This window comes from Rattus rattus, chromosome 7, assembly GCF_011064425.1.
Source record: "Rattus rattus isolate New Zealand chromosome 7, Rrattus_CSIRO_v1, whole genome shotgun sequence".
Taxonomy (NCBI): domain Eukaryota; kingdom Metazoa; phylum Chordata; class Mammalia; order Rodentia; family Muridae; genus Rattus; species Rattus rattus.
Genome location: NC_046160.1, coordinates 89635749 through 89662966, shown reverse-complemented (window position 1 = coordinate 89662966; position 27218 = coordinate 89635749). Strand labels below are relative to the sequence as shown.

Below are 27218 nucleotides of genomic sequence, written 5' to 3'. Positions count from 1 at the left end.
GTTAATTTGAATTTCAGATAATTTTTTAAAACAGGATTGTCCCAAATATTACATGGAGTTGACTTTAAAAATGTCTTATGCAATTTAGATTTAGCTACATGTCCTGTCTCTGTTTGTCAAGCCCAGTTATACCTGTTTATGAGGTGCCAGGCATTCGGAAGCCAGTAAGGAGTCCTTGAGGGTCTCAGAGTGTGAGCTGAGCAACAAACAAGGGATTTAAGGAAGGCAGCATTGAGTGGAGAGGTTTGGAGATGGTTGATGCCAAGGATCTGAGGCAGGAGTGGGGCATTCAGGCAGGCATGCTATTGCCTGTGGGTGCCTTGGAGTGTCACTGATAGGGCAAACCCAAGAAAGAGCTAGGTGATGGGCAGGGGGAATGGGGAAATGGGACAGCTTCGAAAATGAGAGAATACAGAAGAGGCAGGGGAAGTTAGAGGAAAGGGAAGGAATGAGTCGCTCATCCAGGGGTGGCTGTGGCGGTGGGGGAGGAAGGTATCAGGGCAGGAACCCTAAGAACTAGACTCTTGTTACCCTGAGGACCTCCATGCTCCGTCCACTCGGTCTCTGTACTGTAACAGGAAGTCTGGATAAGAATTGCTAACTGCTTTCTCTCCCTTTGAGAGAGTTGAACAGGTTTTTACAGTGCTTCCTTTCATTCCTTCTATTCCTTAGCCTTGCTCTCTCTATGGCTACTCTTTGGAGGTTGGAGGTCAGGCCAGTGCTTTCAAGCCTCTGGTCAGATTACAGTATTCAGTGGTCATTATGTCTTAGGGATGAAAGTGAGTCAGACATCCTCAAAGACATCTTTGTCTTATACTTTTCTTTCATTCTAATACCACTCTAAGTTAAAATAAAATAGCTGAGGAAGCCTAGTATATGATTTGCTAATTTTATATATGTGTTTTCCCTGGATGCATGTGTGTACTGCATACATACCCGATGCTTGCAGAGAAGAGAGTGTCAGAACCTGTGGATTAAGAGTTATGGATGGCTGTGAGCCATCATGTGGGTATTGGGAATCAAACCCAGGGCCTCTGCAAGAGCAAGTGCTCTAAACCCCTTAACTATCTTTCAAGCCCCTCATATACATTGGGAGTTTCTATTGTATCTTTTTGCTAATTCAGTCCTGAATTAATAAAAGAGAGGGCTTACTAGTACCTCTAGTGCCTCATGTATCTTAAGATAGAGGGATTTGTTTGAACCTTTGGAAATATGTAAGTATATTTTCATCTAGCCATGTAAGCACTGCTGCATGGTTGAGCATGACCAGCGGTTGCTGGTGGTTGTGATCTACTTATGTACACATGCTAAGACTCCCGCTGGACTGTTAGCCTGGCACTGAAAATCACAAGTGCTTTAATGGAAGCAGATTTATGACTTTCACCATTTTGGGGGTGGGGCTATCTTGTGCCCTTTCCTCAAATTGGACCCCACGTATAAACTATTGCAGATAAATCAAGTGGCCTCTACTCCCCACTTAACTATACACTTAGATCCGTCCACTTATCTATCAGTTAACTATTACCATTTAACTCGCCCACCCATTTATGAGCTGAGGTTTCGCTTTTTGACTCTTTTGATGACAGTGTTCTTTTTACCTGTTTTTGTTCTTGGAGCCACAGTGGTACAGTCAGCATGAGGTACTCAACTAACCTTGTTAGGAACTTCCTCCTAATTTTTAGTGTTCCCCTATAACCACAGTACTTAAAGTTTCATACTATTTCCTGGAATTGATGTATGTTTCTAATTGATTGAACAGAAAGTTTATCTCCAGTTTTATACTTTGGAGAATGTTGCAAATGACAGCTTTATGGAGCCCTTTCAGCCTTGTCTTGGATTGGCGTCCATGGCATCTTGTTAATACATACTGAATTCCAGGTTGGGCCAGAAACTGGGTCACTCATTGCTGCTCTTCCCCTTTGCTGGGGAGCTACTCACTCAGACCGTCAGACTCCTCTGGAGAGGATGTAGACGTAAGCTAATAAACACCAAAGACATGACTATACCCCGTGGTGTTCTTTTGATGCGGTAGCAGAAAATGAAACTGACCAAACCAGAGGCTTTGAACACTGCACAGTCATTAATATTCTTCCAGATACCATGAGTGTGTGTAAATCCCCTGGAAAACTTAAATGCAATTAGGCTAAAGTAGAACCACATCCCATAACTTTATAAATACATCTAAGGTTTTTGTTGTTGTTGTTGTTGCTGCTGCTCCTGCTGCTTGTTGAGTTCCTTGTAGGTCTTAGAAATACATCTGTATTTCAAGTTTTTTAGTTCTGGGACTGGGGGGAGACAGATCAGAGAACAGATGGCTACAGCAGTAAGTGCCTTGTAAGAGTTGGTGTCCCAGACAGCATACAGGTTCCAGTGTCTACTCAGGAGTTGTCTAGATAGATAGATAGTTGTTTTCTACCCTTTCCTGACTCAAATGTGGAGAGAGAGGGAAAAAGACAGTCGTCACGGGTGACAACGGATGAGTGCTGGCTAAAGTTCTAAAGCTTCCCCAAAGCATATCAAGCAAAGTGACGTAGGTCAGATGAAAATGTGATTTTGAAAAAAATTAATCACTGGCAGTAATTCAGATTGGATAAAGGACCTTGTGAATTGGATATGTATGGCTGGCTGACTGAGGAGACTTCTAGATGAATAGGTAGCTAGTCACTAGTTTCTAAGTGACTAGTTTCTTCTTAGATACAATATTTCATAATTGCTAGAAGAGAAAATTACCCACAGCAAAAAGATTTCTAATATTTCCCGTTATTTGAAATAAAATAGAGAATGTTGTCAGCTGACTTTCTGGAACACTGGGGAGATTCTGACAGCCCAGGTTCCACTGGAGCTGCTGGGTGCTTGTAACCCTTCTGTTTCCAGGGCTCCGTTGGAGTTGTGATGGCTGCCGTAGACATGACATCCTTTTCAGCCTCTGTACAACATTCCTTGCTATTCCCTCCTCTTTCTCATCTGTCTCCTCTTTTAGCTCAGAGATAGCAACCTCCAGTTCATTCTTCTACCCTGCTTTAAACGCACACTTCTTGATGTACTTCACTTCCAAATGTTGGGGTGTACAGCAGCTCTTCCAAAGTGATCCAGTCAAACCCTGGCACTAAGTATCCATGCACATGTAAGTTCTCAGTTGTCTCTAACCCCAATCTGTCCAGTCCAAGTCCAGCTTCATATGTCTTGTTGCCTTTAGTACATCTTTAGCTGAACCTCTGAGTCTTTCTACCAAAGCAAGCAAACAAAACATCTTTTGCTTCCCAGTCTTTATCTTGGGAAACCATCCTTTGTTTGTTTCTTTGTAAATGATTCACTTAATTAATTTTATGTGTGCGGTGTGTGTGTATGCATGTATTTATGTGTATATGCATGGTATCCGTGAAGTTCAGAAGACGATGTCAGGGCCCCTGGTACTGGAGTTAATGGAAAGTTGTAAGCCACCACATGGGTACTGGGAATTGAACCTGGGACCTTTGGGAGAGCAGTCAGTTTGCTTAACCACTGAGCTAGCATTTCAATGCCCTTTAACCACACATCCTGTTTGCTTTGCCATCCCCTAGTCTGAGCCACCTCTGTTCTTATCATTCTACCTAAATTCTCTGGAACTGCTGGACTGATTTAAAAGGACAAATCAAGTCATGTGACTTCCCTGTGCGCCATCCATTACAACTTCCTGTTGTACTTCAAGAAACAGCCAATCATCTTTCATAGCTTACGCATCTATGTTGACTGTTCATAACTAGGAAATGGGACATTGCAGCTTTAACTAGAATAGAATTTTCACGAAGGGTGGCTTTTCTTTGTTCACTATTATTTTCTCAGTGCCTAGAACAGAGTATACACGGATAGGTACTAATAAGAACTTGTAAACACATTGACCCCATGGGACTTCTAAAGCTTTTCTCCTTCCTTTCTCAAACCAGCACAGCAGCCAGGCACAGTACTTTAATCTCAGTACTCTGGAGGCAGAGGCAGGCAGGTGGATCCTGAGTTTGCAGCCAGCCCAGGTTCCACAGTGAAACACAACAAGACTCAAAGCAGCACAGTGTAGCTCATCATTTTCTACCGTGTACAAAGTCCTGCGAGGCCTCTGATGTTCTGTCCCTCTCCTCTGTCCCCTTCTATCCATTTCTCTGCTGTTCCTGTTTGAGTCTTCAGGTCAGAGGATGTGTCTGATTACAAGGTTAGGTGAGTATGGAGCAGAAGAGCTAGCAAGGAAATGAAAAAGGAAGCCCAGAATAGCATTCGCAGCTTTTAAGAAATAGCTGTTTTGTGATGACAGTCTTGTAATATACATAGTAGGAAATCCGTTGAGTCTTCTTCGTCCTTCTTCAACAGTCTCCAGTCTTAAAGCTGGACAGTCAGCATCTAATTTAGATATCGCCTATGGCAAAGAAATGGTGAGTTGTGGGGCTTTAGACATACATACAGCTCGTCAAGGGCTTCCACAGTAATTCCTAAACCATCTGGGACAAGATTAGGCTTGATTTTAAAGGATGTTAGGAAGGTTCTTAAATTTCTTTCCTGATCCAGTTTTTTTTTTTTTAATGTGTGTGAATGTCAGAAGTTTCATTATGAGTTTAACAATAAATGTGTGAATTGTGAGTGAGCCAGGGAAAGGAAGTGCTTTCAAGCCATTGGTAGTTCTGTGTATATTAGTGTAAATGGGCTTGTTAGAAGCACACTTGGTGGGTATGGAAACCAGTGGGGCTCTGACGGGACACGCCCGGCCAGCCACAGGGCTTGAGTCAGTGAGGTCAGGGTGTCAGTGAGGACAAGGAGTCCTGCTTGGGAGACTGCCTGATGTCACCCTTGGGCTTTCCAGATTTGCCTCTAGGTGGTCCCAGCCCGGAGCCTGTGGAAAGAAGTCCCTGTTTTCAGTTCCGTGGCATTCCCTAATGCACTGTGTCCCCAGAGCACCGGCCAGAGGTACTTGGACCTGATTGCTGCTTGTTTATTTTTAGGTATCTTGCAATATATTCAGAACTCTCCCTCCTAGTGACAGCAATGAATTCGACCCAGAAGAAGATGAACCTACCCTCGAGGCATCATGGCCCCACCTACAGGTACTCGGCTTTTCACATGTGTTATAAAGAAACTCCATTAACTCTTCCTGGTTAGCATGGGGATTCCTGGAAGGAAGAGACCAAATTAGAATACATATTGGCAGATCGATGCATGCTTTTGTGTTTCTTGTGCTTGCTAATTAGCATGCCAGAAGAGGGGAACTGGGTTTCAGTGCAATACTTTTCCGTGACCCATTTGGTCTCTATATTGCAGGTCCAATGCCTAGGTCTTACTCCCTTAACTGAACCATTTTACCATCCTGCCCCTGGAAATTCAACCAGGAACAGAGCTCTTTTCATATTTGGGCTAGCTGCATGTGATTAGGTCACAGAGTACATACCTCGGGTTCTTTTTTTTTTTTTAAGCAGTAGGTGCCGGGGACTTTGTATGCCTGTCTTTGCAGTATCACTTAGTGGGTTTCCTTAGTTTATGCACAGGTCAAAGCCATAGGGCAGTGAGAGAGAGGAAGAGTGGAGAAAACTGTCAGGGCACCAGTGCCAGGCCGTCTACTTAGTTTACTTACGTATCAACTCCTTATTTTTGTGTCCTTTCTTGAGGCCAACGTTCCTTAAAAGAAGAAGACAGATGCTTGAATGTGTGGGCTCCTAAGCCAATTTCCCTTGAGTTGGAATGTTTTCAGAGGACAGCGAGAAATAACCTGAAGGAGAGGGAGGGTGGAAGAGAAGGACTGAGCTCTGTCCGTCAGCACCCGACAGGAGCCCCTGTGTGTGGTGCTCACTCACTGAGCTTGTGAAAGGCTCACAGGAATCTGCGTGTATGTTTTCCCCATGCTAGAGTTTTTTACGTAGACTTGCTACATGGCTAATCCTTTTTTAGTGCCTATAGGTTGTTATGGGTACATTGCCTGCCGTTGTAGTTACAGGGCTCTTTCCAGGGCTATTTTCCACACCCTGTCCTCAGGCTTGTGGTCCTGTGTGATCCTCTTAGAGGACCAAGGTTGGGCAAGTTACGTTAGTTTTAATACTGTTTGGTCTCTTAGGTTAGCTGGCTCTTCATCATCTGGTGAGTTATATGTAAGAGATTTGTAGGCCTCTACTGTCTTTCTCATATGTATTTTCTGGATGATACAAAATTCAAAAACAAACAGATCAAAACCCCTTTGAATGGTGGAAATCTTGTTATATTTTATTCTTTTTTTTAAATGACTTCTTGTATGAGCATAGCAAACTTTTGTCATTTCCCTTCCCTAGTCTGTCACCTCTCTTTCTGTCATGGAGACTTCAGCAGGGCTGCATCCTACTCTGATTTTTTTTTTTCTTCAGTTTCTTTTCAGTTTTGGAAATAGATTCTTACTGTGTATGTATCCCAGAGATCTACCGGGCTCTGCTGATTATGGCGTGTGCCACCATACCTGGCTTGATTTTTAAACCTGCTAAGTTGAATCAGGGTTGCTTGCATGAGCATGGGTCAGGGGTTATTTACTGGGTAATAAGGAAATGTGTCTTATTTGTAATGCTTGATACTAGCCAATTGGATTGAAATTTTGTCTGAGAGAAAATAAAATTTTTAAAAAAGTGTTCGTCTGAGAATGCCCTCCATCTCGAGGTGTGCATCCCAGTGAAGAGTCAGGCCATTCTCATCATCTGCAGAGCATTTTCTACACTCACTTGAAGTCCCACTAAAATTCAGCAAAGACTTAATATTTCAATTTACCTTCCTGAACTTAAAAAATTGTTAAGACGTCATTCTAAAGAACCTGCAGTTAAAAGTGTACATAATGATAGGAAATAGAAGGTTAAATTAGTTTCCTAAGCTATTGCACTAATGTGAGGGCTGCATCCTAGCGCCCCCCCACCCCCCTTACGGTGGGAATATTAGCGGCTGGCTCCTCGGAAGCCACAGCTGCAGTGAGGCTGGTGATAGGAGACGTTTGCCCTTTTAGATACAAAGTCAGAAATGTGTATAAAATGGGCAAGCTTTATGCGTGCTGACATCTTGTTCCAGCCTATAGCCCTTCTGGTCCGATTTTAGCTCTTAGGGGAATATGTCTGACTAAGGTTGGATCAAGTGAAGAAAACTTACTTTTAACAATCACAGAAACAGCAGACATGGTGACATGCCTGCCGTCCCAGCTCTTGGCAGAGAGAGGCCGGGCAACCAGGGGTTCAAGGTCATCCTCAGCTGTGAAATATGTTCAGGACCACCTAAGCCTAAGTGAGATCCTGTCTAAATAGATAAAACAACAAAAAGCAAAAAGTCTGAGGTGAAACTCACATCCTCCCCCTCCCAGGAGAGCTCTTGCTTGCTTAGCTCCATTCTCACCTGCTGTGTGGGCTTCCTAGTGCAGGCTCCAGACTTTTAACAAGAGTCCTTGGTTTCCTATGGGTAGCCTCACTGCACTCACTAGTCACTTTCTCGTTTTCAAGAATGTGGCTTCAACTGACAAGATCATTCAGAGTGCTTAAGAAATCTCTTCAGAGAGGAAGGATGGCTCAGTGTAAAAGCGCTTGCTGCGCCTGCCTAAAATCCAAGTTTGTTCCCTGGAACTCACGGTGGAAGCAGAGAAATGACTCTTTTACTTCCATGTACAACCCTTACAATATATGTATCATACACACAAAACAAGAAATGAAAACTTTATCTTTGTGATAATTGATGTCATGATCACATATCACTAAATTCAATATTTTCCTTGTTCTTGAAGTTCTAGGGATGAACCTAAGGGTTGGGTACATGGGAGCTGGCAGTGCTTGGCCTCCATTTCTGCCTCCATTCCTCCACCCTCCTTTCTGAGATAGAGTCTCCACGTGATGTTTGAGCTAGTCTTAAGCTCCCAGTTGCAGCCCAGGCTGTCTTCTGGTTGGCCATTCTGCCTCTGCTTCCTGAGTGCAAGAGCTGGGCACCACTCTGCCCATCTAACATTTACTTAGCCGTGTAATTGTGATACCAACTGCGTCTTTTTCCGACCAAAACGTAGTGTGGAGTCACCTCCTTTACCTTGTGAGTTCTGTAATTCACAATGTGCTGCTGCTTCTGGACCACATTTTAAAGAAAGCAAAATGTGGCCGTTGGAGAAAGTAGAGAAGAAGAGAATCACAAGATTGGTTAGTGTGTAGTTGGCCATTCTTACTATCTAGCTAGCTGACTATTCTGCAAAACTTGGTTTTAAATTTGTGGCCGACACTGAATTTACTAAGCTGTCTGTCTTTTCTATCTATGTATGGATCTTTGGAAATACTTAGAAATACACAGCAGAATATTAAGTTCACAAGGTATTTGATAAAAAATATCAGAGGTCTATTTATAAAGAAAGGTCTATTTCATTTTTTTAAGTGCTTCTGTTGGTGTATTTTAAGCTGGTATGACACAGTTGCCATGGTTATTGTTTATGGGTTTTCAGAGATTAGATCTGCCTTTCCAGTAGAATGTGTTTTGCAATTTTTCTGTTTACAATTAAGGATTGCTTTCAGTGCCTTACAGCGAGACTGGAAGCCAGGAATGTTAGGTTTTTGTTCAAAGACCTTCCTTACGAGACCTCAAGTAGTGATTTATTTTCCCACCCCAGTTTTCCCTTTAAAAACTCAAGGGAGGCTTTTTTATTCCAAGGTCATTTTGTTTCTTAAGTGCAGAACAACTTTGTGCTTATTTCTAAATGTGTCTGAAGGGTTTCTACCAATTTACTTTATGGTACAACTGCTTTCATGGGACCAGAATAGAGAAATCAAATTGTTAGTCCAGGTAGAAAGCCTGTTGGCTGAGTCAGGCCTGGGAGATGGATCTTTTTTACCTTGTGTAGAATTCAGAACAAGTCATGTAAATAAGTGTGGAATTCAGGACAAGGGGTCATTTAAATAAGTGTGGAATTCTTACAAGAGTTGAAAAACAAGTATGTTGAAAGAGAACAGTGTGAGGGGTGAAGATTTAAGCATATTATGATGTGAACCCTCACAGGTCACTGGGGAAGACTTTTCCCTTGAATTTAGAAAGTATTTAAGAGGAGATTAAAATCCCATGTAGTTTTGTGAGTTGTCTCCCCCACCACTCCCCATTTTGATATGAGGTATCTCTGCGTCCCCCCAGAGCACATCTACAACTCCTAGACCTGCCACAGCTTCCTGCATAGCTGGGATTACAGGCACAGCAGCTTTATACAGATATCAAGTGCTAATGAGGGAGGGACAGGGAGGGAGTTCAGCGGGCACAGCCACAACCAAGCTTCATCCTGGAACCAATATGGCGAACAGAGAGAACTAGTCCCCAAGGTCCCTTCCACTCACATACACACATTAAATACATACTAAAAAATGCTAACAGGAATACTAAATTAAAGCGTTAGTCTGAAGCCTCTATAGGAATATTTGTTAGTTGTATTTCTGGATCCTTAGAGGTCCATCAGTTTAGTGGTGTACAAGGCTAACACATTTTTTTTTTCCCCCCCGGAGCTGAGGACCGAATCCAGGGCCTTGCGCTTGCTAGGCAAGCGCTCTACCACTGAGCTAAATCCCCAACCCCAACACATTTTTTAATAAAAGTTTTTTATTACATTTATATGTGTGTGTGTGAGTGTGAGTGTGTGGGTCAGAAGACAGCTTTTGGGAGTTGCTTCTCTCCGGGAATTGAATTTAGCTCATTTGGATTGGTAGCAAGCACTTACGCGCTAAGCCATTGCACTGGCCCCTACTGTGACTTTTTATCGTAGTTCTATGGTATGTGCCCTTGTCCCTGTGTTGACTAATCATTATAGATTTGTACTGTTCATTATAAAAATGGTAGGCCTCTGACGCTGGTTTTGGTTTTTTGAGACAAGATCTCACTATGTAGCTCTGGTTTTCCTGGAACTCCTGTGTAGACCAGGCTGGCCTGGAACTCACAGAGATCAGCCTGCCTCTCAGTCCCAAGTCCCAGGATTAAAGGAGTGTGCTACTACTCCATCCAACAGTGGTATTTAAAAATGCCGTTGATGTGCACAAATAAGGACAAGTGTCAGACTAGTCAACACTCAATTGCATTCCTGCTGGCACTTGAAATTTACAGGTGCCTGCTTCACTTAAAGTGCGCTTGAAGAGCATCCCAAGTGACTGACCCCTGAGCATCCATTTAAAATACTCTGCATGGTGACATGAGAAGTATGCATGAGTCACAGTACTGCTGCATGGTGCAGTGCTGTGGTGACCCTGGGGAAGGTGCTGGGATTGCTGAGAGTGGCAGACTGAACCAGCTGCTTAACAAAGCACAAACTGGTTATTAAGACCTAGGTATTTATCAGCTATTTCTCTAAAACAATAAAGGTAAGTTGTTAACACTTCTCATTACAGATAGAATTTAAATACTAGAAGCATAACTTAGAATTTCAACTTTAGAAAGTCTGTATCTGTGTTATAGTGTACATCTGTCTTTTAGTGTATTTGTTAATACCAAGCTCTAGACTGTTCTTGGGAGAAATAAAAATGTGATTAAAAGAAAAGATATTGTGAAATGGAATGTGTCAATATTTGAAAACTCTGTCAGAGTTAGTGAGCCAATATTTCCCAACTGGAAAATAACTCATATCAGAGCACACATGATCAAGGTCCATCCAGACTGGTATAGTTGAATAGTTCACAGGCATCATTTCAGATTCTGTATTAACAACCCATTGCTTTTTCTATTTTTTACTTTTTATGTTCTCGTTCTCTCTCCCTCTCTCCCTCTCTCCCTCTCTCCCCTCTCCCTTCTCTCTCCCTCTCTCCCTCTCTCCCCTCCCTCCCCCTCCCCCCCTCTCTCTTTCTCTCTCCCTTTCCCTTTCCCTCTCCCTCCCTTCCTCCCTCCCCACCCCCCCTCTCTCTGTGTATGTGTACATACATATATATGTACATATGTATGAACATAAGTATATCCAAGTACAGGAGTCCAGAGGCTGAAATTGGTATCATCCTTCATTGTTCTTCAACCTTATCCTTTGAAGCAGGGTCCCTCAGTCAAACAGAGCTCAATGGTCCACCCTGCCTGGCTAGCCAGCCTGCTCCCAGGATGTCCCCATCTCTGCCTTCTGAGGTTGGCGCTCTAGGTAGCTGCTGTGCCCATCTATCCTGACCTGAGTCCTTGGCTCTAAGCTCCAGTTCTCTTTCTCATGTACTCTAACTTCCAAGTTGCATCGCAGCTCTTGTTCAGAAAGAACAGATTTTGATGTTTGTATTAAAGAAGAATAAAGTTCTGTAAGATGACTCTAAAATACTTTCCCCTCCAACCTTGATTTTTTTTAAAAATGTACTTTAACAATAGCAATAAATTTGAATAGTGAAATGGTTATAAATCTGTTTCTGCTATACTGGGTATTAAAGAGTGTTACCCAAAATATAAACAACATGATTCTGTGTTATCTTATTTCCCCAAGTTAACAGCCTCAGTGCTGGGATTTCATGTGCCAGCATGCTTATTTCAGTTCCTTTCTTTATAATAATTGTTCTAAATATATGTGTTTATGTTAACATGTAATACATTTTATTATAAAATGAAATGATACATATTTTAAAATTTCCCAGCCTTTCCTTATAAATATATATAAATCAGATAAGTTAAATATTCACACACATATATGAAATTAATGCTTTTGGGTGTGTTTTCTAATTTTAAATGTATAGGAAAAACCCACAAATGTTGTTTTAGGCAGATGACGGTGATTATGTTTGTCACTGAACTTTGTGTGTAATGTTACATTTAATCTCATTATTATTTCCATTGCAAAATGAAAGAAAGAATTCAGAAAATGAATGTCCTTAGACTTATACAGTCAGAAAGGAACAGAGCTGGGTTTGAGCCCAGGTTTCCTCTCTGAAGAGTTTTACTTCAGTAATGCTGCTTTGTAGTTTGATGTGGTCTGTAACGTAGATTTATGGTGCAAAAAAAAAAGAGAATAAACATGAATCCTGCACTGTTTATCTGAGCAGTTGAGAGTGATTCTGTCTGTGAGACTCTGCTTCCAAAAGAGAATATTGTATCTCACAGCTATAGTACTTAGAAGACTGTGAGCTGATAACACACTTTTTTTCTTTTAAAGATTTACTTATTTTATGTATGTGAGTACACTGTAGCTGTCTTCAGAAGAGGGCATCAGATTCTATTACAGATGGTTGTGAGCCACCATGTGGTTGCTGGGAATTGAACTCAGGACCTCTGGAAGAGCAGTCAGTGCTCTTAACCACTGAGCCATCTCTCCAGTCCCTGGCAACACACTTTCTTAAAGAAAATCTGGCAGTAGTTATGTGTCCAGAGTGTTTGGGAATCTTTTGGTTTGATAAGCCTCCCTTTAAAATATTTACTTGTGAAGTATTTGAAAAATTGTGTGTTCTGTATGATATGAATTGTAGAGCTCTTTGCTAGAGAAATACTATAGAAACTACTTAAATATCTGCATAGGAGATTGCTTAATTATGAATTGAATTCAGTATAAATTATGAGTAATTGTTCATTTACGAAAAATGATGGTTGACACAGATTCATAATGTATTGTTTGAATGGCAAAAGCATCAAGATATGCAGATATTTATATATACTATAGGTGTCTGTTTCAGAGGGAGGGGGTGGACATGAAATGTTAACAGTAGGCCCAGCAGGTCAGGGCGCACTCACCATCGAGGTGACCTGAGTTCTAGTCCCAGGACCATATGGTGAAAGGAAAGAGCTACCCCTGAGCTACCCACTTACACACACACGCACACACACACACACAAACACGGTGGGGAGAGGGAGGGGGGGATGAATTTTAACAGTGAGGTTTCCTATAAATGGCAAGAATATAGATTTTTATTTGCTTTGTCTAGCAATATTTCTTGCATTTAGTTTTAAAAGTTAAAATTTTAACAGTGACCGTGGTCACAAGAAAGGCCAGCAGTGTTCCTGGCCTGATAGGACAACTAACCATTGTGTCCTAAACCCTATCAGGTTTAGTGAAATGTGCTTCCATGGTTTTCAATATTCTAATGAATTAGAATTTGAAGTTAACTATAATCTTTTTGTTGCAGCTTGTATATGAATTTTTCATACGATTTTTGGAAAGCCAAGAATTCCAACCCAGCATTGCCAAAAAATACATAGATCAGAAATTTGTATTACAGGTAAGCAATTTTTTGGTAATTGTATACATATAACTTACTTACTAACTCTTTATCTCATTTTCTTGGAAATTGTTTAAAACAACAGAAATCTTGCACGTGAGATTGTATGGCCTCCTCAATAAATATGTTTGCATGAGTAGTTTCTGTTATTGCCCATTAAAAGTAACAATATCTTAAAAATTATTTGTGGTAGAATTTAGTACCATGCTAAACATTAGGAGTGCCCATTCCTAAATCTTTCTAAGTTTTCTTTTTTAAAAGTTTAATTATAGGAGAATTTAATGACTAGTGTGTACAAACCTTTAAAAATGATTTTATTTGTTTATTTTGTGTGTATATGTATTTGTATGGTCGTGTACATGTCACAACTCTAGTGGAGAGGTCAAAGGACAGCTCCTCTGGAGTCCTCTCTCTCTTTGCCTTGTGGGTTCTGTGATTTGAACTCAGTTCATCATGTTTGGTGACAAGTGCCTTACTACTAAGCCGTCTTTCAGGCCCAGTGTGTGCATCTTTGTGTTGCTTTAAACCTCACTGTCTAGGAAAGGTTTCTTAAAGCTCTTCAGTTCTACCTATTACAAATGAGCAGGCGTGCTCGTGGGTGCAGGGCACAGGTCATCCAAGTGTGAGGACTGTAACTGTCTCTGCTGGGAAATGGCTCAACTTAACACTTTACCATTTTCTTGCAGGGATTAATTCTAGCCTGTCCGTTTGGGGCAGCCTAGAGAACCTGTTTTCCTGCTTTCTCATCTTACATCTTGAAGTGTCACTACATCTTCCTTTCTGCCTGAGATTTGGGATAGATTGCTGAAACGGAATTTTAACGAGCACCTCCTTGTTCCTGTTGTATTTACTCATGTGTACACCAGGCACTGTAGTATACAGTGTACAGTATTCATGTATGCACTGTGATATAATGTACAGTGAATACTGGAGTGGCGTGGAGAGTGCTGTATGGACTGCTGCTCCTTTGGTTGACATATGGGTTGCCTCATGTAGGGAAGAAAATACCTACCTCCCACTGAGGTGTTCATATAAGCAGGACTTAAGAAAAACCTGATTATGGCAGAGAGCTGGTCTCATATGCCTTGACAGGGTAAAAGCCACTAACGTTCATAGTGAGCTCATGTCCTGCCCTAATTAGACTAAATTCAGAAGTCACGATATCCTCATTGAGCCAATGTTTTGTTCAAAGTATAGCAGGACCATAGAATCCAATCCAACAGAGTACCAGGAGCAGACAGGCTGCTGAGAGCAGAGGCTTTATGGGTGTTCCTGATGTTCTGAGATGCCAAGTGGGGGCAGGGAAGGAGAGTTGGTCATTCATCACTCTAAAAATGGGGTGGGGAGGTCTTTAGTACTTGTACACCTCTTTCTCTGAGTACACAGGCAAGCGACTGAGGTTTGCTGTGCACATCGAATCCACTGGCACTGCATTGGTGTGTCCCGTGCCTTGACCTGACCTGCAGCTGTTCTTGTGCTTTCTCTATCATGGATTGAGTCCTCAATTCTATCAGCCTTTTCTCATTTGGTAGAGTTTGAATCCTTCTATAGATTGTAGAAGGCCTTTTGTCTTCAAGTATGAAATATTCCTGTGAACACTGTGTCTGCAGCTTGATTAGGTCAGTTCAGCTGGGTGTTCCATTACCTGTGTGACTGATTTTTTTTTTTAAAGATTTTATTTATTTATTATATGTAAGTACACTCTAGCTGTCTTCAGAAACCAGAAGAGGGCATCAGATCGCATTACAGATGGCTGTGAGCCACCATGTGGTTGCTGGGAACTGAACTCAGGATCTCTGGAAGAGCAGTCAGTGCTCTTAGCCACTGAGCCATCTCTCCAGCCCCTCTGATTTCTTTTCTTATTTTTCTTTTCTTTTCTTTTCTTTTCTTTTCTTTTCTTTTCTTTTCTTTTCTTTTCTTTTCTTTCCTTTTTCTTTTTTCTTTTTCAGTTTTGCAACTTTATTAAATTCAGCAGTTAGTTCTCATCCACACTGACCGTCTGTAGATTTTAGAATGTGGTAACAGGCACGTAAGTTACCAGTGTGTAGAGCTTGTTTGGTGAATCCTCATCCTCATTACACTCTCTGGACAGACTACTCAGATGTGGTACAGAACATTCCTTATTCCCTTGGCCCAGACGGCTACATTGAGCCTGGTGTCAATGCGTACATCCCCATTTCCTTCACGGAAAATTTCCGAATTTCTTTGAGCACCCAAGGAGCACGCTTCTTGAAGCCCACTCCATGAATGCGCTTGTGAAAGTTGATGGTGTGTTCTCAGGTCACCATCTCATTGATGGCAGAATGGCCCTTCTTCTTCTCACTTCCCTTCTTTGCGGGAGCCATTCTGCCGGGCCCAAGTTCGTGACTCTGATTTCTTAAAGGGACATTTCCATAACATTTCTTGAGGTTGGATGATTTTTCTGGCTTTTGTTGAACTTCTGGTCTTGATTGACTTTAGTAGACTGTGCATGTTGCTGTAAAGCCGTGGTGTTTTTTGTTTTGTCTTTGTCCATGTTATATAGCTCACAGTCTAATTGTGAAACTTGCCAGGCATTCTGTGGAGTTTGAGCTCTCTTCACTTTGGAGATATTTATGGATCTTTATTGTTACTGTTTTATCCACAGCCTGGCATCTGTGCCGGTTATGACTTTAAGCACACTTGCCCTCATTTAAGTCATTAATTAGAATTGTGATGCTTGTCCACACTGGTAGGGCCTGTAACAGACTTTTAGAAGTGTCCTCTCTGTAGCAGATGCATGCATCAGTAATGACTGAAATCAGTTTTGTTTATAACGGGAGCGGAGAGACTGTGTAGACGCCTGTGCTCACAGCACACCCCTCATTCTTGAGCTGAGTCACTTTGTCATGTAAAGAAGTGCCACACACCTGCAGCCTCTGCCCTGGGGAGGTCTTCACAGGCTCAAGTATGGTAGTTCAAAGGAGAAACGCCCCCATAGCCTCTGGTATTCGAACACTTGGTTCCTGGTTGGTGGAGCAATGTGGGGATCTTTGGGAGGTGTGGCTTTGCTGGGAGAAGTAGGTTACCTGGGGCAGGCTTTGAGATGTATAACCTCCCCAATTTTCAGTTTGTCCTTGCTTGTAGTTTATAATAGGCTCTTTCAGCTTCCTGCATCTGCTTCCCTGCCTACCGCTTGTGGCCACACCTCTCCCTGCTGTAATGGACTCATCCCTTTAAAACCAGAACCAGGACAGACTCTTTGACCTACAAGTTGCTTTTGGTCATGGTATTTTATCACGGCAACAGAAAAGTAAGACGAGGAGAGACTGTCCCAGTAAAGTGGGGGAGATGGGATTTGAAATACTGTTCCTGGGGTGGGCATATGGCATAAAATAGTAAACATGTAGGGCGCTGTTTGATCCTGGCCAAGGTGCTTGTAAACTATGGCCTTGGCCAGCCATCCTAGGGTTATTTCCTAGACAAGAAGATGAAGTACCAATAGTGAGTCTATCGGCATCTTGTGGATTCTGGCCACTTCAGTGTTATTTAAGCCTTTGGGGCTTAAGGAGCTCCCTCTGATAATTGCTGTTACCCCGTCCTGACCACACCCATCTCGCTCTGCTGTGCCTCCCACTTGTGATTACTGTCAAGCCTTTTCTCCACCCTCCCCTGTTCTTGCTTACTTTTCCCATACTCAGATAGTGTCTAGCCCTTCTGTGCTTTGCACCTTAGGTCGTGGAAAGTCCTCATACTCATATTTTTCACATGATTGTACATTTTCTTTGAGCAAACCTTAATTTCTGTAGATGCTTTATGATCTCAAATATTTTTGGTGATTTCAACTGGAGACTTACTAAGTTAAAACTTATTCCAGCCATAATAAGATTTATACCTGTTTTTTTGTTGTGACTAAGTGTAATTCTTTACTTTTTCTTTTCCTGGCTCTCTTCCCATCAGTGAATGCAAAAACAAACTAAGAATGGAGCTGCTTTGCCATGCTGTAGTGGTTGGAAGGAAGCTGCGCTGTAGTGTGCTATAGAACTGAGGAGGACTCTTCTGCATGCTCGAAGTGTGGCTACCAGCACAGTGTTCACATTTGGCTCCTAAGCTTGTGTTTACTCATTCACACCATGTAGACCGCAGCATTAGCAGGCTAGTCTTAGGCACAATGAGAGACACAGCCTAGATGCAGTTGCTTGGTCTGCTTTGTTGGTCTGGAAGTACGGATACACAGAGTTCCTACCTTCAATATAAAGCACGTTATTGTTGGTGTTTCTGAGACTCAGTGTCTTCTTAAGTCACAAGGGGGCTTCTCATGGAGTGACTTGTACAGTTCACTTGCTGGTTCTGTCTGGGAATCTCATTGTTACTAAATACTCCTCCTTTCGTATCCTTTTCATCTCACTGTGTCTGTTTGGTTCTAATACTAATGAAAAGATCTTCACCTTTGGAATACTCTTAGTGCTGTGAGTTTAACCCAAGGCCTTACATTGGCTAAGCATAGGTTTTACCGCTAAACTATTCCTTGTTTTTAAACAAAAATTTAAATATATGTGAAACTTAACAGTAAAACTTTACAGAGCATTGAATGAATGTTGGAATGCAAAATATTGCTAGATTAAAGTAAATTTGCCATCATAAATATATTTACATAATCTCTGAATTGGTTTGTATAGTTCTTTGGTTTTTTGTTTTTTCTTTTTCTTTCTCTCCCTCCTTTGAGACAGGGTTTCTCTGTGTAGTTTTTGGTTGTTTTGGAACTCACTCTGTAGACCAGGCCTGCCTCTAACTCAGAGATCTGCCTGCCTCTGCTTCCTGAGTGCTGGGACTAAAGGCATACACCATGATGCCCAGCTAGTATATTTTTAATTAAAATTCTAGTATTTTTTTTTTTTAAATTTAGACTCTTTATAGTTCATGGGAGAAAGATACCTAATAAAGTACTTTACATAATGAAATAGTTCTCAGTACTGCAAGAAAATAATTATTCGGCTGTATTAATTTGAACTGTGGTATTGTGACAGGAGAGGGGCTCTAGCAGAGACTTGGGTGGAGGGGCTCCTGTGAGTCCGTCAGAAGCCCATCAGAAGGTGTGTGCTTGTAAGTCCACATGGCGTCTGTGCAGTAAGTGGTTCGTTCAGGTTCATCCCGCAGTCACAAGATAACCAAATGTGCCTACAAAGATACCAAATGCTGCTTCAGTGTTAAGGATTTCAAAATTAGAAAACAATTAATGTTTTTTAAAGATTTATTTATTTTATTTATATGAGTACACTATAGGTGTCTTCAGACTCACCAGAAGATCCCATTACAGATGGTTGTGAGCTACCATGTGGTGGGAATTGAACTCAGGACCTCTGGAAGAGCAGCCAGTGCTCTTAACTGCTGAGCCACCTCTCCAGCCTTAGAAAAAATTTAATACGTCTTCATCAGGAGTTGATTGGAGAAATTATAGACATTCATATAGTAAAACACTGATTAGTTAGTAAAAAGAATGAGAACAGTGGCACCTATGATCTGTTTTGAAGTGGTACATGCACATTATAGCTTTTGAGTCTGTGTCTGTTGTTTGAGGGGAATGGCATGTCTGTGTTTTTGTCCTAGTTCATTCTAAAGACCTTCTCTCCTTTATGTGAGACATGGATCTTGAAGCCACTGGCAGCACTGACCCCTGTATCCAGGTACCGAGATACAGCGATGGGCACAAGATGGCCGCTAAATAACCCAACATGGATACAATGGTTCATGTTTGGGTAGGATGCAGACATATACCAAGGCTTTCTTATGCTACTCAGAATGACCATTTAAAACTTTGGAATTATTTCTGAAATTTTCCTTTTACTTATTTTGGATCATGGTGCAAAACTGAGAGCAGTGTGTGGTTCAGGCAGGAACTGCTTTACCTGAGACGGGGCAGTTTCTAAAGAGCAGCAACTCCTTCCTCACAAATCTAGAGATCAGCCAGTCCAGAATCCGTGTGCTAGCATCTGCTGAGCATTCTGGTGCTGTGTTCTCACACAAGGGTGCAAGGTACAGGGTGCACATGGGGCACCCACTTATCATGGTGGGGCTCCATTCATGGGTACTGTTGTGATCTGAACACCTCCCGAATGGTTGCACCTCTGTGGGATTGGAAACAAGGTTCAAAACATGAGTTTGGGGGCATGTTTAAACTGTAGCATTATGCATGAACAGTTCTGGGAGGAAGGAAATGTATCAGATTGTTGGTAAATTGTGGAAAGGATGTGATTGTCTTTTTCCTGTTTTTTGATCCTTCTCCCCAGTTCTGCCTTTAAAAGAACCATCTATGCCATAACAACCATAACAAAGGGGTTTCTGCTGCAGACACATTTGCATTTTCTTTGCATTTTTCATAAACCACATCTTATTTGCACATAGCTTTCTTGAAACTATATTTTTATAGTCGTTTTATGACTGCTGTTCATTGTATTTCCCTCCTTTCAGCACCTGGGCATGCCCCTTTCCAACCTGAGTTCGCATTGTGTGGTGTCTCAGTGCCTTCCAGCACTGACCTCTTCCCTGCCATGAGGCAGAGCGCATAGGTGGTTGAGTGGAGCGGCTGGTTTGAGTTGAGGCTGACTTGCTATTTGTTTCAGGATAGAGTCTCACTCTGTCACCCTAGCTGACCTGCGACTTGCTGGGTAGACCAGGGTGTCCTCAACCCTGTGACCCTCCTCCCAACTTTGCCTCCTGAGTGCTGAAAATGCATGCACATGCCACCAAGCCCAGCTCTGCTAGTTTTCACTGTATGACCTTGGGCAAGTCACACTACTGCACTCACTGTCCGCCACTTTCTTCATCTGGAAGTAGATGTCAGATACCCACAGTACGTCAGCAGGTCTCTTGTGATGTCAGGATGTAATGGGTGAAGCTCCCCACAAGACCCAGCACACTGTGCTTATCTGCTGTCCTCTACCACTGTTTCCACTGGAGATCAGCCTTTGTTTGGTAGCATTTTACATTATTTCCTTTTATGGCTTCAGGTTGTGAAGTTATCCATTATTATCCTGCTATATTTGCCAAGTATCTTATAATTATTCGACATCTGTCTTTACTCTAAATTTCTTGGATACCCTTAGGTGGCTCATCTTTTTCTTTTTTAAGATGTCATGTGTAGTTTCCTGTATCTCTAAATTCTTTACCAGTTCCACTTTGCCAACTGATTTCTTCTGACCAGTGTTGTATTTGAATGTGTGTTTGGAGCGGGAATGGATGCTTAGATGTGTACAGAAGACAGGCGACACAGAGGCAGTGTGGATGCGATGGCAGAGTGTGCTTAACTCTTCTGTTCTGTCCATTCCTGCTAGCCTGCATCATCTAGGCCAGTCAGTGAGCAAGCCACGTGTCTGGGCTCCTAGGGCCTTTAAAGAGAAGCTGGAGATCTGGATTGTGAATGGATTTCCAGACAGAACAGCCTGTCTTGTTGGGGTTTGTTCCAGAGTTTTTGAGTGTTTCCATTTGAAGGGCCTTGTTACTCATCCAGGAAAATTCTGACTGCCCTACTTGAGCAACATGGTGATTTTTATGAAGTTGAGATTTACAGAACCTCTAACATTTTTAAAATGTAGTCATCTAATCTTTGTCAAAGATGGCTACTATGTAGAGTACCAAATATGTGGCAGTGTAGCTTTTATGTAACCTGCAGGCCTGCCTCAGCTCATGGAACATTTGTTATCAGTAAAGATCAGTTTCATTTGCTTAAAGGGTCTTGGAAAATGGTTTCTTCTGACTGCCGTCCCTGTCCCTCCTTTTGGAAACAGGCTGGTTGCCAACCTTGGATTGTTTCTTTGGGTGAATCACTGTGGCTCTTCAGCAGCATGTTTCTAAAGATTGCCTTCACCCGCTCTCTAAACCCGAAACAGTCAGTGGTTGCTAAGAGACGCAAGTCAAGAATCCCTATAACATACCTGCTGCTGGAGATAGCTATTAGTAATTTGTACTTCATGTTTGCAGTTATATTTAGACCAAAGTAGCATAATTATTATGCAAATTATACAAATCATTAAGTTTGACCTCAAAAGTGATCGCTTGATGCGATGTATTTAAAGCCTCAAGATAAAACTGGACATGGCCCAAACCAAGCCGTGAATGACTTTTAGCTTCTTGTCTGAGGTAAGGTCCATGAGACTTTGAATCCCTACTCTAACACAAAGATATTTTCCAAACAAGTTCCCTGAATGTCTCAGATTATTTACATTTCTCTCCCAGAGGCTACAGCAAATAAAACTAGAGAATTTATTTTTATCTGGGGTGTTAGCCTCACCAGCTAACAGAACACCTCATTTCCTCCTCATCTTTAGTCCAGCACTTAACTCCAGACCTCCCTAACGGGCCAGTGAGGTTTGCTATTAAGCCTGATGGTTCCCAGAACCCTCACTTGAAGTGGAAACTTAAGGGTCCTTTGGAAAGGTAGTTGGATGTTGTTTTGTTGGGGCAAACATATGAAGGAGCGTTTAGCTGAAGCAGACACAGGAGAAAGGATGGTCTGCTAATGTAAGCACGTGAAAGGACACGTGTTGAAGGATTATCTGTTAACTGCAGGCATGTATTTGTCAGGACTCTCTACAGAGAAACACACCAAAAACCTTCTGGTGATATGCCTCAGTTCCTTGCTCCTTCTGTGGACTCCAGCTGATGGGCAGAGTGATGTCAGCTGAGGCAGACACACGTGCTGAGACAAGGCCATGGGGGACACAGGATGTTTGGAGGCTATATAAAAAGAATTGACAGTGATAGAAGCTGACCTTGGCTTGCCGGTAGAGCTAGCTGAGTGACACTTGCTGGTCCTGTGTGCATCATATGGTCCAGGGACTTCCGAAGGACTCATTGTTTCATTTTAGTATATCTATTGCCCACAGAGCCAGAAACATGGATCTTGGATTGTTGTGCTGTGTCAGTCTGGATGAAGACACTTACAGCATCCGATTTTTTATTCATTATCTGCTTGAACATTTCTTTTGTAAAATAATGCATAGAAAACAGTTTGTATGTTCACAAGTGTAGTACAAGTTGTAGTTCACAAGTGGAGGATAACTGCAGGAATCAGTTCTCTCCTTCCTGCTAGATAGATCCTGGGGATTGGATTCAGGAGTTTAGGCTTGGCAGCAAACATCTCTACCCACTGAGCCATCTTGCCTGCAAATAACTTATCACAACAACCACCCCACCCTATTTCATCTTTTCCCTTGAACTTGGATCTTCTTATCTTTACCTCCCAAGTGCTGGAATTCTAAACTAAGTACCATTACACTTAGATTTCTTGAAAATTTATGCTGTTCTCAAAAATGCTGCTTTATATGGAGAAGTATATAGTCTTTCCTCTCCGGGTCCACTCTAGCTGTGACGTAAAGTATAATTAATTCAAGGCACATTGTTTGTGTTTATATGACTGTGTGTGGTCATGTTCACACTCCAGGTTGTGTTAGCTGCCTTTCCTTTATTATTGTGTTTGTTTTAGGGTGAGGTTAACTTTTTCTTTAGATAGATGTCATTATGGAACCCACTATGTAGATCCTCCTGTCTCTGCCTCCTGAATGCTGGGATCAAAGGCCTGCACCATCACAACCAGCTTGTGTTTCTTTTTTAAAATGTTAGTAGTTTGCTGAGAATTTTGTTTGTGCTTTGATCATTTTCCTACCCTATTTCCTTGCAGATCCCTTCCCCACCCATGCAACTTTGTATTCTTCTAAAAATATTTAAAATAATTTTAAAATACAGATTTATTTTACTATTTCTTTATGTGTATTTGTATAAGTATGTGACTATGTTTGTGGGCACATGCACAGACTGTAGAGGACCTGAGATGCCTGAAATGGATGCTAGGATCAAACTTGTGTCCTCTAGAGCCGTCCAGGGCCTTAACCACTAAGCCATTTCTCCAGCTCCCTGCCACACCTTTTAACTGATGAAGACCAATTTGTGCTGCCCACATACATATTCTTGGACATGTGGCCTTCCAGCAAAGCACAGTTGCTCCCCTCTGAGAGAACTGTCTCCCTCTTCCGGCACGGGGCTTTTGTAATCCTAAAGTTAACAATTGCTGGATGTCTCACCTGGCTCTTTCCTCTTTTGGTCAATTGTTCCTCCCTTAATTCTTCAAGGATGGACACACGCATGCATGCACATAGGCACACACACACACATGCCAGCCTGTTTTGTCCTTTTGTCTTTGGAGTCCATGAAGCCCTGTTCATCCTATTGTGATCTGTGCTGGTTGCTTTCCCAGCTCTGCACACAGCCTCATTCTGAGAGCTCCTTTTGCCTTTCTTTGGGGACATGCATTTGTTCACTTAACTTCCTCCCATTTGCTACACTTCACCTCTTGATGTTTCCTAGCAAAGCATGAATGAGATGTGAACTCTTGGAGATGACTTGTCTGATAACAGTTTTTACTATTTACATACATTTCACACGTACATTAAGTACTCACATACATCGTTTTGGTAATCTATCCTGATTGTTAAGGATCTGCTTCATTGACTTATGGCTTCCAGGGTTGGTATTGAGAAAATGCACAGAGCTTGTTTGCTGTCTGTTCTAGAGATCTAGAAGCGTTTGAGACCTTCATTTCATGTGCCTGAGCTGTGTCTGTAGAGGACCGCATGCCCTCCCCACCTCACAGTGCCTCGGGAAAATTGCACTGAGTTCCTTCTCACATAGTTTGGCTTTTCAGGTTGTTTTCCTGTCCTCGAGTCTTTCTGGTTGGTTGGTTGGTTGCCTCCTAGTCTCTGCTCTGCTTCTGGACCTGCCGTCAGCTGCTCTCTTCTTCACGTGCCCCTGCTGACTGGCAAGGTGCTGGTTTTGCCACTTACTGTTATGGTCATGCTTACGATGTGTACTTTCTTCTCATTTTGACTCCAAAAACATTTTTTTTTTTTTAAATGTTGTATGGCATTCTCCTTGATTGTTTCAGGAACTTAATACAGGCGGAGCTCTGAGAATGTTCAGCTTTTTTTTTTTTTTGCAAGTTTTCCCTGCTCCTTACGTTGTTCTTTTTTCTTCAGAGTTGCTCATTTGGTAGGCTATCTGCTGGTTCTTCATAGTAACTGTCATTACCTGCTCCTCCACCAAGACCGTGCTGTGGGTGCAGGGCATGTGCACGAGTTATGTTCGCAGCTGTGGCACTCTGCGGGGGTGGCTCACAGGAGGATAATTGAGCAGGAACTTGCCAGCCTACTGAGAACCCCTAGATACTATTATGCCTATAGGTCTTTCCTCAGGATCCAGGATCCTTAAAGAAGACCTCCTGATCTTCTGCCTTACCCCCCAAGCTGGGAGCTTAGAGAAGAGTACTGGCTAAGACCTCACTGAAGTATGCAGGGTTTTGGTTAATCCTATTACTTCAGTAATTCTCCGTTTAGTGTATTTGATATCGAGACTGGACACTTGTCATGTTCTCTAGGCTTAGAGCGTAACTCTTTAGAACACTGAAACGCCCAGGGGTACAAAGGGTATTGACAACTACAAACTCAGAAGCTGCTCTGGGGGGTGCTTCTCATTCCTGGGCCATCAAATCTAGCTCATGCCTTCATTCTTAAGCCTCTGAGGCTTCTCTGGTGGGAACTTGTTAGCATGTCTCCCTGCTGGGAGGATGGGAAATCCCTTAGCAGAAGGAGCTAGAGGAAACTGAGGTTGCTACTTTTGTCCATTTTCCAAGTTGGGAAACCCACACAAGTCTGACAGTCTGCTCTGTTCTCCAGGCCCCTTTGCTGAGGGTTGGGGGTATGGTAGGTAAGGTGTGTGTGTGTGGGGGGGGTGAGGTGGGAGGGCATGGCGGGTGCTTATATTTTCATTCTAAATCCTAACACAGTTTACCTCTGCTAAACTCAGGGAGGCTTTTTTTTTTTTTTTTTTTTTTTTTTTTTTTTTTTTGTTGATTCATCATCTTAAGTATCTATTTTTGCTACATAGTCAATTTGGAAATCCCAGGTTTTCTTTGACAAGTTGCTTGTGGTATGGTGGATGACATGATCTGTGGATGTGGAGAAGGGTGTTGTGGAAATCAGAAGTCATCTTGCTCTTCCCCTTTATCCTATATGCCATAGCCCCACATAATGTTGTCAGAACTGTGTTGTACAGGCCAGCAGGGCGCAGCTGAGTATGGAAGCTCGTCTTTCTTTGTCGCAGAGCACGGTGCATTTAGCAGGTCTGCAAAGGTCCTCACTAGACAGCTTTTTTCTTCTTTTGTTTGTTTGTTTTTTGAAAACCTAATGAAATATTTAGTTAAATGATCTTTGTTTAATTGTATAGTTGTTAAACTTCAGATTAGCAATAAAGAAGCACGGTTGGTTCAGATTTCGCTAACATTCCACCCCCACGAGCCTCTTCTTATGTTAGTTGCACATTATTCATTAAGCTTTCACTTAAAGTAGAGACCCAATTAAAAATAGAACTTCAAATGGTTAACTATTTCCATAAACAAGGACTGGAGGGCGGTAGATGGGTGAGATGTCTTGTGTAATTTTGAGTGTCTCTTGCATAGAGACAGATAATGAGTGGGTCCAAAGCACACATCCCCTCCTTCTCCTTTCTGGCCTGTTACAGCCACATGCCTTTTTTTTTCTAAGTAGAATGCTTACCTGTGCAAGTAAATTGTTAACTTGCTGGTTGCGTCCCATAGTTAGCTGGAAGTTTGTCTAGCACTCTGTGTGCCCAGCGCAAGGACATCTATGGCATGAGGAAAGACCTCAGTACATACTTGTTTATTTTCTGGCTAAATGGGCAGAGATGTGACAGTTATTGCTAAGTGTCATCTGTCAGGTTGTTGTTGCCTTGCCACTCCGTCCATATTCCTTGGGAACATTGTACTAGTTTGGGTGTGATTTAGTGACAACCCCTTAACCCACCAACCTGCCCCTCACCAACAGTCTTTTGTATTTGGACAGTTGGTAGTCAAGGTGATAGTTCGGAGAAATGATGAGGAACTTTTAAGATGTGGAGATGAGTGGGTGGTCCCTAAGGCATTTGGGGCATACTCTTGGTAGGGCTTATAAGACACTAATCTCTCTCGGTCTCTCTCTTTCTCTCTCTGTTCCTGGTTGGAGTTGCAATGTACTCACTTCCTTGTTGTAAAATTGATCACCCCCTATCAGTGTGGTCTAGGGTAGCCCTTGCTGTGAGCTATGTATGCTATGCCATTTGGACAATCAGCCTTCAGATTTGAGATGGAAAGAAAACAACCACCCAACATTCTTTATCATAAGTCGTTTGTCATAGTGGCAAAAGCTGGTAAACACTTGTCCCAGTTCGTGTGTGTGTGTGTGTGTGTGTCTGTTTGTCCATATGTATCACTTTCCCTGGAAGCTGTCTTTATTACTATTCTTCTTCCAAGTGGAGTCGGCAGATCCATTATTCATTCGTACAGCATCTTGAAATACTTGTGCTCTTTGTTTATTCTCATCCATCATTAGACTCTGAAAGCAGCGTATATCTGACTTCCATATCACTATATCCCTGGCACCTCCTTGCCCATTGGCCAGCCCTTAGTATGCACCAGTAAATATTTATTCAAAATACTCAACTTAGAACAACAGAACAGATGATGAATATGAGCACTGTGAAGCCAAACGTGTATTGGTTCACTGTCCAGACTATTCTTTAGTTTTTCTTTCCTGCCATATTTGAAGTTTATTTCTAGTTAATAAATTTTGCCCCGACTTGTCTTTCATCAAACAAAAAAAAATAAAACCAAATGATGTCCATGTGATTACTGTCCCCTTTGCTGTCACTCAGCTCCATCGCTTGGACTCATTTATGTATAAATATATATAATAGTGCATGTGTAGCCTTTTGTGAGAATGAAGGTAGGCAGCTCTTATTTGCATGCTGAGTTGGTTTACTTTATTGTAACTGTCATGAACATATTAAAATTAATAATGTTAAAAAAAACAAAAAAAATTAATAATGTTCAGGAGGGTTTCCAAGTTTGTTGTTCTTTCAGAGAAATTTTCCCAGTATCATTTTTACAAACTAGCAGGTTTGTCAAATTATAATTTATATAACATAAAGTCACCCCATATGGGGGTTCAGGTGTGTGTGCACATGTATGTGCATGCATGTGGAGGCTGGTGATCAGTCATTCGTTGGGTGCTATTCACCTTTGTTGAAGACAGTATC

At 42.0% G+C, this 27218-nt stretch overlaps 1 protein-coding gene across 2 annotated transcripts in view; it reads left to right on the top strand.

Moving 5' to 3' along the window:
• Window positions 1–27218, top strand: part of Ppp2r5e (protein phosphatase 2 regulatory subunit B'epsilon) — a 148541-nt gene that overhangs the window by 102257 nt on the left and 19066 nt on the right. For both annotated transcript variants that reach the window (XM_032907947.1, XM_032907946.1), the window contains exons 4-5: window positions 4965–5066; window positions 13029–13121. In XM_032907947.1, the coding sequence (XP_032763838.1) occupies window positions 4965–5066; window positions 13029–13121 (195 nt within the window). The remainder of the gene's footprint in view (window positions 1–4964; window positions 5067–13028; window positions 13122–27218) is intronic.